We start from the raw sequence: 12,858 nt of genomic DNA on the forward strand, positions 1-12,858 counted from the left end.
CACATCCAACCTCTTAGTGAGATCTGGTGCTGCGTCCTCAGTGTCTGTAGTTTCAACATCAATCAATAGCTAAGCTACATATCATGTTCCTTGGTAATCCAGTCCTACAGGCTGCCTGCAGAGCACACAAATGTCTTTCTCAAAGCAATACACTCTTTTCACCGCACAGAAACACTGGAATTGATCATTGAGCATTATGGTGTTCAGGTATTCAGCCCCCGAAGGGCCATCTGTACAAATGAAGGCCATACTTCTTACAAGAGATGCTCTGCAATGAAAATGGAAGCAGCGATTCCATGTGCTTCTCCGCATCTCTGCTTTCCCATAGTAAACACTGAGCTCATCAGACAGAACCTCTGCCTGGCAAACCTGTTCTGCTTATTCTCCAGTACATCACACCTCTGTACTTAGCAGATTACTACCATATGCCCAAATAGGCACAGGCTTCCATAGTAGCCTATGGGGTTCCTGTTTCGTTTCAGTTCTATTTTCATGCTGAAAGATGAAAGAAGCCATTGGCCTTTTCCTGGCCAGTGGCTTGAAGGCTTTGTGAGGACAAACTGCATGTCTGTGTTTGGTTTAGCTGTGTTCTCTCACCGTGACTATAACGTGAATTGCCCCAGCACTACAGATAGCAGGCCATCAACATGTTTTGGGCATTTTCAGGGAGAACATTGCTTGACCTAACTCAGTAGATGTACAACTGCTTCTCAGTAGTGGGCTCAGCACAGTGTCGTCTTTGCACAAGTTCAATCTCTGGATATGTGATGTGGGTAGTGCAATAGACCCTTTCATTGACTACAGCATTAACACTAATATCGACAGTGACTTCGGCTTCACACAGGTAGATACCCCTTTCTGGACGAAATCTGTTTTTACACAGCTCTTAGGTTTTACAACTTTTTACACGAATAGTTATTCAAAAATTATAATATAGAGGCTTGTTTAGACAAAAATTCATTAAAAGCTTATTTCACCAATCAACGACAGTAGAGAAAGAATTACAGAGTGGAATGCACACTCTTATCTGTTTTAAATCACCAAAATGATTTTTCAAAGGAACGGTCATCAAAGAAGTCATTATACCCTTCCGCAGAATATAAGCATCAACAAAGAAATATAGCATATGTAGGATCATATGCTAAAAGATACCAGTTTGGGGACTAGGGACAGGAACGAGATGTAGAGTGCTTGCTTAGCACACACAAGATCCTGATTTGATCCCCAGCACCTCATAAACCAGGTGTTGGGGGGGGGGGCACACCGCCTGTAATCCCAGCACTCAGGAGGTAGAGGCAGGAGGAACACCAGTTCTAGATCATTTTCAGCTCCACAGTCAGTTCCAAGCCAGCCTGGGATACATGAGACCCCGTCCAAAGGAAGGAAAGGAGATGGGGAGAGGGAGGAGAGGGAGGAGAGAGGGGGAAACAGCTTTCATTTATCAATATAAACCAGTGTTCACAGAGCACCCCTTAGGTGCCACACTGCTTCCAGAACGAAAAGGCAAACTGTCAACATTCTAAGGTCAAATTAGGATAAATTCAAGTTCACTAAATACATGCCCAAGACGGGAAATCTGACAGCCGCTCTACAAGGTACAGGACACAGCCCCGGAAGAATGTGGACTTCAACCAACCAAGGCTTTGGTTAAACAGCAGAAAGAGGAAAAATATAGATTGCACACCTATATTGTACACAAGTCAAAACACATTTGCAAAGTTAGTCTCCTAAAGTGTATAAGGGTCTCAGTGAAGAGGAGGCTAAGCCATATCACCTCTGGTAGTATTAAAAAAAAAAAAACTGTACAGAATGAAATCTGTAATTCTGGGTACAAATATGGTTTCTTTTCAGTTTATTATGAAGCCCATTGATTTTTAAATTGTGTTATAAAAACAACAAAAACCTTAACTAATGTAACTAAGAATATAGTTATCATGTAACAACATTCAAAACAGATTATTCCTGCTCCCAAAATGAGCATGAAGACCTACCAAGAAAAACACTAAGTCCTTAAAATTCAGGCACTAAAGAGTACCCCAAAGCTATGATCTGATATGGCTGTCACCTGTGATGTGTGGCTATTGAAACATAAATTTAGGTTCATTAAGATAAATGAGATTTAAATTCAGTTCCTCATTTATACTAGCCACATTGTAAGAGTTCAATACGCCACTTATGGCTAATGGGTCATGAAGAAACCAGATGGACTGGGCTCCTCCTGTCATTGCTGAGAGCCCTACTGAGACATTCTAACAGGGAGGGAGTAGAATCTTGTTCTCTTACGTTCAGAAAAAGGAGACTTTAGTTTTATAATGTGGATAGCAAAACCAACTCCTTAAGGTTAAGAATGGAGCTGTAAAATGTCATAACATGTAATATAAAGGATGATGGCAAATGGTCATCTTCTCTAAGGGCTTGAAACGGTGCCCCAAACTTTTAAGAGGCTTATAAAAGAAACGCAAGACAGAATTTTATCTTTGAACTCTGTTTCCATTACAGTTGACAACTTCCCCGGCCTTTGAAATCTCTTGTTAGGATGGATCTATATTAAACATCATTAAGCTGATAAGAGGATATTTAATTAGCATAATCTTACATTCAATAAATTTAATTTTAAAATGTAAGTCATGCCATTCAATCTTGAATTTATTAGTATAATTCCAATTCAGTTTTACAAGTGATCATAAAATAGTGCCAGCATTCTTAAGAGCTTATTTTATAAGTGAAATCTTAAGTCTTCATCTAATCCCTTGTGAACTGACCTGACATATATGTGTGTGTTTATATATATGCATATATATACAAATATGTGTATAATGCTATATATTGTATTTAAGATGCTAAAGAATATTTAGCCCATTGAATTTTAGTATTTAAAAGGCTTGATCATGGTCATCCAAAAAGACTTTAAAGTAATATTTAAGATAGTTATTCTAGTGACCATACTATAAAGGACTTAAGAGTAGATTTGATGAAAAAAAAAAAAAAACTTCAATAAACAGCGTCTATTCTCTTTCTAAAAACAATAAATAAAAAGAAACATTCCCGGAAATGGTAATATCAACTTAAACATGATTTGAAATACAGAATCCACAAATATATACTCAAAGGAGCAGAGCGGTCATCAATCAAATGGCCTTATCCTCAGAAAATAATAAAGTCATCCAGAGAGACAGAGAGACAGAGAGATCAAGAAAGAGACAGAGAAAGTGAAAGAGAGGAGGCTTGGAGTCTAAAGAAAAAACAAGACCTCTGAAGATAGACATGACAGTGAATAAAATAAGAAAATATTCAGAATTATAACACCAATTATAAGTATAGAGTATCAAATTATATAAAAGGACCCTTAGCTCCCCCCCCCCAACACACACACACCTTTCTACAGCAACACAAAGCTGGGCTGATGGTTCAGTTGACAAAATGCTGGGAATTCAAGCATGGGAATCTGAGTTCAGAGTCCCAGCACCCACATACAAGGTGGAGCTTGTAGACTAGCACTGGAGAGGTGGAGACAGAGGTTCAGTGAGAGAACCTGCCTCAAAAATAAATAAATGAAGGAAGGAAGGAAGGAAGGAAGGAAGGGGGAGAGAGAGAGAGAGAGAGAGAGAGAGAGAGAGAGAGAGAGAGAGAAAGAAAGAAAGAAAGAAAGAAAGAAAGAAAGAAAGAAAGAAAGAAAGGAGCGTATAAATGAATAAATAAAGGTGGAGAGCTATAGAGGAAGAGACACATCTTTGATCTCTGGCCTCTGTGTAAGTATGTCTACCTGCAGATGCACCTGAACAGACACATGGTCATGAATACACACACACACACACACACACACACACACACACACACACACACACACACCAAGGAAGGGAGGGAAGAAACAGAAGGATGGCGGGAGGAACTAAGGAAGGAAGGAAGGAAAAATTAACCCTAGATCAGCAGGGGATAGAAAGGAAGTAGGTACTAATGTGTCAATGTGTTAACATGAAAAGCACACTCATCATGGGAGGAAATCTAAGGACCTAGCTTTAACTAGAATGTCTTCCAAAGAACTCTAAGCTGGGTGGAAGGGCTTGAGAAAAGGTCTCCATAAGACCGGCCTATAGGCAAGTCTACTAGGTGTGTGTGTGTGTGTGTGTGTGTGTGTGTGTGTGTGTACTGTCTTGATAAATGACTGATGTAGGAAGGCCCAGCTCACTGTGGGTGGTACCAGCCTCGTGGTCCAGAGTGGTATAAGAAAGCAGGATGCATAAGTCATGAAAGCAGATTAGTAAGCAAGATTCCCCCACCGTCTCTGCTTCAGTTCCTGCCTGGAATTCCTGCCCTGACCATTTTCCATGATAGGCTGTGACAGGTCTGAGTGAAATAAACCCTTCCCTCCACAAATTGCTTTTATTACAGCAACAGAAACCCAAACAGAGACAGAAATTAAGCATTCCATCATTAAGAATACCTGAGAATACATTGAGGATACTTGGGGTGACCGGAGAGGGCTTGTGGGGGAGGGGAGAGAATACGATCAAAATATATTGCATGAAAAATATTAAATAAATGAATAAAAAGAAAATGCTGGAAGATGTACATTTTTAAATATGCTTCAGGTGGCTGGAGTAATGCAATTTAATTATAAATATACTGGATTTAAAAAAATCACAAAGCTATAAAATAGCATATAGATGGCTCCAATAGAGAAGCAGCTAAGGAAGAAGGGGCCCTGTTGGAGAAGGTCCATCACTTTCACATGAGACTGCTCTAGTGAGGATGCTATACATTAGTTTGATTTGGTTGAACCAGGGCCATCTCTGAGGAATTCATATGACCAGATGGAATATGACCAAACAAGATACGTGCTCTGAAGAGCAGCCTGTCCTTGGTCCGTGAGACCCAGTATCTCAGGGAGGCCAAGATGAAATCGATGGAGGCCCAGGATGAGCCGGTCTATGGGACTTGAGAATAGAACAGGGCTGAAAACTTTCCCAGATAATACAAAGAGAAACTTGAAAATTAAAATATAAAGTGTTTTTTTTTCCTGGTGGTGGCAGCACATGCCTTTAATCCCAGTAGAGGCAGAGGCAGGCAGATCTCTGAATTTAAGGCCAGCCTGGTCTACAGAGCGAGTTACAGGACAGTTGCAGCTACAAAGAAAAACCCTGTCTCAGGAATAAATAAACAAACAAACAAGCAAACAAATAAGCTGTCAGGGTGGCTATTTCCACCAACAATGAAAGCAGAGGGAAGAGGGTAGAAGGAAAAAATATATCCATATCAAGTAAACAGAAACCACTTAAGCCAGGTGGTGGTGGTGCGCGCCTTTAATCCCAGCACTTGGGAGGCAGAGGCCAGCCTGGTCTCCATATCGAGTTCCAGGAAAGGCGCAAAGCTACACAGAAAAACCCTGTCTGGAAAACCAACACCAAACCAAACAAAAAAACAAAAAACAAAAAAAAATCCAGGAACCATATGGTCCTACAGAGAAGGAGTGAGATGATAAAGGGGCAGAAATACAGATAAATACGTCTAAAAGAAAGATAGATGGGGAAGTGATGCTGGACTAGTCACGTGAGGCTGCCAGTTAACACTTATCCCTTTGTGATCGGGCTCCTTTATCAGACAGTCTTCCAAACCCAGTTTATGGCTGAGACTCTGATGTTTGGTATCCATAGCAGTCATAAATACTCAGAGTATTCCCACAGGCTTCTAGGCAAGGAAAATGGGGGGAAATTAACCTCTATTAAAGATCGTTTCAAGCGAAGTAAGCAATTAAGAGGAAAGGTAATTTTCAATTAATTACAGGGAAGAGTAGTGGATGAGCCTGTAGAAATATAAAAGACATTGGAGAATTTGATACCAACAGAAGGCAATGTGAGCAACAGGCTGGACCCCAGAGGCCAGAAAGGAAACAGCTTGAGGAGTGTCCTGAATATACAACCCCGCCTATATAATTTGCATATGTAATAAAGTGGGTGGGGCTGGAAATAGATGATCCCTGAGAGGAATTTTTCTTTGCAATAGACCTTCAGAGAAAGCTTTCTTTTGCCCCACTCCTGCATGTAAGGTGTTTCCCGTGGAAAGCCACCTTGAGGAGTGACTGCTGGGATTTCTTCATCATTCTAGGGTTGAGTTAGCAATCTAAACTCTAAGCCATCGCCTTTCTCCTGGCTTCTGTCAGTCATTCCCATGACATTAGGGTTCTTGAGGCCAGCAGAATCCACTTTCCGCTCACGTTTGTTCAGAATCCAGCCAGGATAGAGGGACGCTACTTACTGGTGAATTCCTTGAACATTTCCTACACTAGTGACTAAGATATGAGAGGGGTTTGGGAAGGGAGAAATTTCTGTGGCTTCTGAATTAACTAATGCCAAACAAAGCAGTAGCCAATAATGATAACGAATATATGAACCACTTCCTGTAGACACTTTGTATGAATTAAATGAGACATGCATGGCAGCCTTATTAAGGAAATTACTCCTAATTCACATATGAGAAAATTGAGGCACACATATGGGTTAACGACTTGCCCACTGTAGCCTAACTGTTACATGGCAATATCAGTGTTTGAAGACAGTGTCTCTCCAAAGGGCAGTGCTCCCCAAAACTGTCCAGTTCCACTTCTTTCTAAGCTGAGCTTCCTACATGTAGGACAGCCCAAGACTGAGAAAAACAAACCATTTAATCTCAAATAAATATGTAAATGATAAGTGATTTATTTTTGCATATTTGAAGATAAAAATGAAAAGCTATTTCATCTTTAGTTACACTTATCAAAGCATGGAAAACACCAGTGAGTCAATATAGATATAAACATAGCCTTGACACAGGATAAGTGAAGGATATCTCCAGCACAAACAGAATAGGTAGCTGATACAGACAGAATTTCCAACTGGATCTATAGAGAGAGGACTCGACAGCATCCCATATCTCATCCTGCTTAAGAAATAGAGGACCTGTATGTTTTTATCTATGAGACCCAGAAGAGCACAAATGTTCCAAAACACACTACCTTAATTCTTAAGAAAATCATCCATAACAGATCATAATGGAAGACTTCTAATCTCTGGCAGTCACTGCAAGGATTCCCAACACCAACTGAAGCAGATTTACTCACCCAACCTTGCATGTGAAGAATAGCCTAGAATCTACATTTATGGGGTCTACAGAGACTGAGAAACTGTCAAATCATTCTGCTTAGTCTTCCCAACAGTCAAGTGGGTTGGATACTGATAGTACAATTTGGCAAAGTAAAGAGGGGTGAAGTAATTTGTCCAAGATCAGAAAATAAATAGTAAAGGGCAAGAATCAAATTGGGGGTCATCTGGTTTTACGGTTATGCACATTCAACACCTGATACAACCAAATCTAAGGCTTTCTCCCAACATTCCTCTTTTGAATTATCACTCTCACTAACATGTTCCTCTGTCAGCATCCCCTTAACTTATTGCCAATTAGAAAAACCCTGTCATCTACTGAATATGACCTTAAAATACGCTTAAATCCAACAATGGCACCATTCTGTTACTCTGGGTTCTATCAATGCTGTCCCCTTGACAGACTTCTGATCTTAAGGCTCATACTTACTGAATTTTACTCTTACCCAAAGTAGACATGAATCATCACTTTCCATTTTAGTGTCCATAACAGGCATTTAATCTCAATAAATACAACTTCAAATTAGACGTAAAAACTTGATGAAGCAAAATAATTTCAATACCAAGAGATAAAAAGATCTACATTTACCAGGTAGTGGTGGTGCATGCTGTAGCTAGAGTTTTCCTGCCTTGCCCACAGTCAGGACAAATCTTTGTCACCCGCCAGTCCCACAGCCACTCAGACCCAACCAAGTAAACACAGAGACTTATATTGCATACAAACTGTATGGCCATGGCAGGCTTCTTGCTAACTGTTCTTATATCTTAAATTAACCCACATGACTGGTGGCTTACCGGTGTCTTTACATGCTGCTTGTCCTGGCGGTGGCTGCAGTGTCTCTCCCCCCTCCTTCCTGTTTCCCCAATTCTCCTCTCTCTTTGTCCCGCCTATACTTCCTGCCTGGTCACTGGCCATCAGTGTTTTATTTATATAGAACGATATCCACAGCAGCATGTCTTTAACCCCAGAACTCTCAAAGCAAAGACAGGTGGATCTCTGTGAGTTTGGGGCTAGCCTGGTCTACAAAGAAAGTTCCAGGACAACCAGAGTTGTTACACAGAGAAATACTGTCTCAAAAAACCAAAAGAAAAAAATCTACATTCAAACTCTGGTTTGCATCTTATTAGTTCAATCTTTATAGTCAATACATTTATCTTTCCTCATATAAAAATTCTGACCATGAGCTATACCAGGATTCTTTTTCAAGAACACTCAGGGGCCACTTAACAACACAGACACCTTCTGAGAAGCCATAAGATCCCAAAAGGTGAAGCCATAAGACCCCGAAAGCATGAATTAAGTAATATAGTTGTGTGAGACTGACTACTGTACACTTTACATGGCTACTAAGTAAAGTAATTGTTCTAAATGGGCATGATGGCACTTGTCTATAATCTCAGCATTCTGTGGATGAAGGATGAAGAAGAGATAAAGGCTGGGGCCTAGAAAGATAGTTCACAAGTTACTGCTCATGCAGAGGACTCAGGCTGGTTCCCAGTATCTACATGGCAGCTCACAGTTACCCATAATTCCAGTTCCAGGGGACACAACATCCTCTTCTGTCCCCATGGACTGCTACACACACGGTGCACATACATTTACAAGGTTCATATATATGCACATAATAAAAATAAAGGGATTTTTCTGGTGTTTTTTTGTTGTTGTTGTTTGTTTTTGTGGCTTTTTGTTTTTGTTTTTGTTTTAAGGAAAGCATTAAAGACCAACCTTAGCTACATAACAAACTCAAAACCAGTCTGGGCTATAGGACACTTATCTTTAAAAGGTGTATTCCTTTAATTCCAGCACTTGAGAGGCAAAGTCAAGCAGATTTCTGTGAGTTCAGAGTCAATATGGTCTATAAAGTGAGTTTTAGGACAGCCAATGCTACACAGTGAAGCCCTGTCTCAGATAGATAGATAGATAGATAGATAGATAGATAGATAGATAGATAGATTGATAGATAGACAGACAGACAGACAGGAACTCTTGAGGACTGAGGGATAAGAGACTTAGTTAGAAAGAGAGAGTGGAGAGAAAACACAAAATAAATTCAGATAGGCCTGGATTCTTATCTACCGGCCCAGAACTTTATTCCACAGGTCTATTTATAACAATGCCAAGAGGTGGAGCAAAAGACCTCCCCCTTGCTAGTTACAGTCATGCAGTACCCAGGCCCAAGGTCCAATGAACCTCTTTATGCAGTCCTGCTGGGTACAGCCACTAAGAAACCTAATGGGCTCAGATAGATAGATGATAGATAGATAGATAGATAGATAGATAGATAGATAGATAGATAGATAGATAGATAGATGGGTGGGTGGGTGGGTGGGTGGGTGGGTGGGTGGACGGATGGATGGGTGGGTGGACGGATGGATGGGTGGGTGGACGGATGGACGGATGGACGCATGGACGCATGGATGGATGGATGGATGGATGGATGGATGGATGGATGGATGGATGGATGGATGGATGGATGAATGGATGGATGGGTGGGTGGACAGATAGATGATAGATAGGTAGGTAGATAGATAGGTAGATACATAGATAGATAGACAGGCTCTCACAATGTTAACACAGTATAAGATATATAATATTAAAATAAACATTTGACAATTAGCAGATGTCAGTGACATTATCATAACTGTTGTAAGGATTACAACACGAATATCTGTGAACAGCTTCGTGCAAACAGCAGAGTGCAATGGGTATAGAGGAAGCAAAAACTTCTATTTACCTATTCTTTTGGTAGTGCTGAGGACTGAACCCAAGACCTCACCCAGGGTGAGTGCTCTACTGCTAAGTACATCTCCAGTTCCAACTGGCAAGAAAATAAACTTTGGACTTCAATCTTGAATTCTGATAGAGTTGTACAGGGATAGACTGTCCTTTCTTTTTCTGATACACAAAAATCTACATAAGTGCATGTGCACAGAAGGGCGTGCGCGCGCGCGCGCGCACGCGCGCGCACATACACACACACACACACATTTTATTTTATTATGATATTGGGTATTCTGCACACACACACACACACACACACACACACACACACACACACACACGTACATTTTATTTTATTATGATATTGGGTATTCTGACCTGATGCTAGCAGACTTTGCTTTCAAATCATTCCATCTTTGGTTCATGTCATCCAGTCGATGCTGGAGCATTGTCGCCTCCTCAGAATTCCCCAGCGCTTTCACCATCTTCTGCCTGTTGCCATCGATGCTTTTAAATATGTCATTGTGCGCATCAATTTCGGCCTGGATGTCCTAAAGAGAAAAGCAAAGAGATGATGCAAATGCTAAAGGTCACCGAGACATGCCATGGGATTTCTGCAAAGCCACTTTTGTATTCGCAGAAGAGTTGTTTTCAATCGAAACACTTCATTTTACCATCTGTAATATATAACAAGACCAAGTGTCCCCACAGCTCCGACATTGAAAATAACAGCCTTTAAATCTTCAATACATTGATTCACCATGTCCTAAAAGTGGAATTTATAATAATCTACATTTCATCTGTTTGCCTATTTGATGTTAGTATTTTAGGGTGAGTGGGCAGCTTTTGAAATTTTATAACCATTAATACAAATCACTGAATTTTGCTCAACATTCAATGTGATTATTTCTTTCTACTCTTTATACATGGCCAAAGCAAGATACCATGTAATCTTGGATGTTTTTTTACATTTCCACAAACTTGCTTTCCCTAGGTGGGCCTGCTCTCTCCATCACATACAATATATTCTAAGACTTTTGAAGAATATTCATATGTACATCTATCTTCATTAAGAAATAATAAGGAGGAAATAATTTTTCTTCTATTAAATAGGAAGATAGTTTACTTGATGGGAAGAAGAATAAAGTGAAAATTAATAATAAAATTTCTTACATAATGTAAGGAAGCACATGGCAATTTACAACTAAAGCTGTAAAACTATTGTCAAAGTATCTATCTTAAGAACATTAATGCATAAATACACTCAACAAATTGTTTGCTTAAAAGTGAAATCTATAATACATTGGTGGTAATAAGCAAATGAGTTTGAAAACCAAGGTACCAAAGTATATGCTATGTTTTCTTAAATTTTAAAGATATTTTTCAAATTATTATATACACTTGTATATAAGACAACAGAAATACATTAAAAGATTGAGAAAAAATTAGAGTAATATAATCTTCACCTAAAGGGCTGATAGAAAAATCTAGATTTTCTTTGTGTGTATTTCTCTGAATTTTGAAAAGTTTCTACATACCCTCAACAGCACTTTTAGTAATAGACTAATAATATAATAAGTAATAGTCACTAAGAATGAACAAATGATTATGAAATTACTAACATAAAACAGGCACCAGAGGGGGGCATACAGGTGTGGTCCTCCTCTCCATATCTCATAATGTAGATTAAGCATTGTGCAAGAGCTTTAGACAATGAATCTCAATTAGGAAGAGGAGCGTGCACTCTTCAACACCACAGTTTCCGGCCCTTCTCAGCTGGTCTTCCTTTATAAGCCTATTATAATGCTCTGGGGTTTTGTGCCTCCCAACCCCATAGACAGATTGAAATTTTACTCCTAATGTGATAGTATAAAGGGATGAAGCCTTGAATAGATGGTCCGGTCCTGAGGTAGCATCCTTTTAACAGGACTAATGCCCTTATGGAAAAGAGGCTCCAAAAGGCTGCCTTGCCTTTTCTACTATGAAAGGACATAATATGAGGGCATCATCCCTGAATCAGAGAGTGGACTCTCACCAAACACCAAATCTGTGGGTGTCTGATCTGGACTTCCTTATCTTCAGAATGGGGAGAAATAAGTTCTACTGTCTACAGTCTGATTGTCTCATGGCACTTTGGTACAGCAGCCCAAACTGAGATAGCTTCCATCTTCCTGAAGATCTCCAGTTCTAAATGAGCATGGGGGAAATGCACGTAAAAGTTCATTGACTATTCAGAATCAGCGATCTAGCAAATCTGAGGCCAGTCTGCGTTTCCTTTCTGAGACCCTGTCTTTTTTTTTTCCTCTCACTACTTGAATCATAAAATCTGCAGTATCATTGAATATCACCTACATATCACATATAGATCTGTATATAAAACTTAGAAGACTAGTTTTGCAATGCTGTAGATCTATATCATCACCACATTTCTCAAGACACTCAATGGCATAACCAACAAGGCCTCTCTTTGCTTTCCACTGCCAAGAGAAGTTGGCCTCACATTCGCTGCACAGATTCCTAAGCATCAGTGGACCACACCTAGAGTCACAACATAGCCTCAAGCCACAACATCCTGACATGAGATCTGCCTCCCGACTACTGCTTCCCTTCATATTTAAGACACAGAAAGACAGACATACAATAGGATATAGAAACACTTCAGTGTATTTCACAAATGCACTCCATAATGTCAGAAGTTTGGATACTGAAAGTGTGAAGCAAAGTTCTCGCAATCATGGCAGGTGGTGCGTTTTCCAATTCAGCAAAGACGGTGGATGGGATAAAACAGCAAGGCTGCAGAGAATGGGCCCGGCCAATGAAGATACACGGCCCTGAAAACTCTGAGGGAGAGCACTAGAGTGATGCACATGCTGGAATAAGGCTTTTAGTGTGCTGAAAGCCCTTCCATACATGAACAACATCAACAGTCAGGAAGAAAAATCAACAACCAAAAGGTGATCAAAACAAAAGAAATCAGCATCCATTATTTTGTTTTATTTACTA

General features: G+C 40.0%; 1 protein-coding gene across 11 annotated transcripts in view; it reads right to left on the reverse strand.

The window, feature by feature from the left end:
- Positions 1 to 12,858, reverse strand: part of Utrn (utrophin) — a 514,855-nt gene that overhangs the window by 148,765 nt on the left and 353,232 nt on the right. For all 11 annotated transcript variants that reach the window (XM_028861232.2, XM_028861242.2, XM_028861237.2 and 8 more), the window contains one exon: positions 10,234 to 10,406. In XM_028861232.2, the coding sequence (XP_028717065.1) occupies positions 10,234 to 10,406 (173 nt within the window). The remainder of the gene's footprint in view (positions 1 to 10,233; positions 10,407 to 12,858) is intronic.

The sequence above is a fragment of the Peromyscus leucopus genome, chromosome 8a (assembly GCF_004664715.2).
Source record: "Peromyscus leucopus breed LL Stock chromosome 8a, UCI_PerLeu_2.1, whole genome shotgun sequence".
NCBI classification, from domain to species: domain Eukaryota; kingdom Metazoa; phylum Chordata; class Mammalia; order Rodentia; family Cricetidae; genus Peromyscus; species Peromyscus leucopus.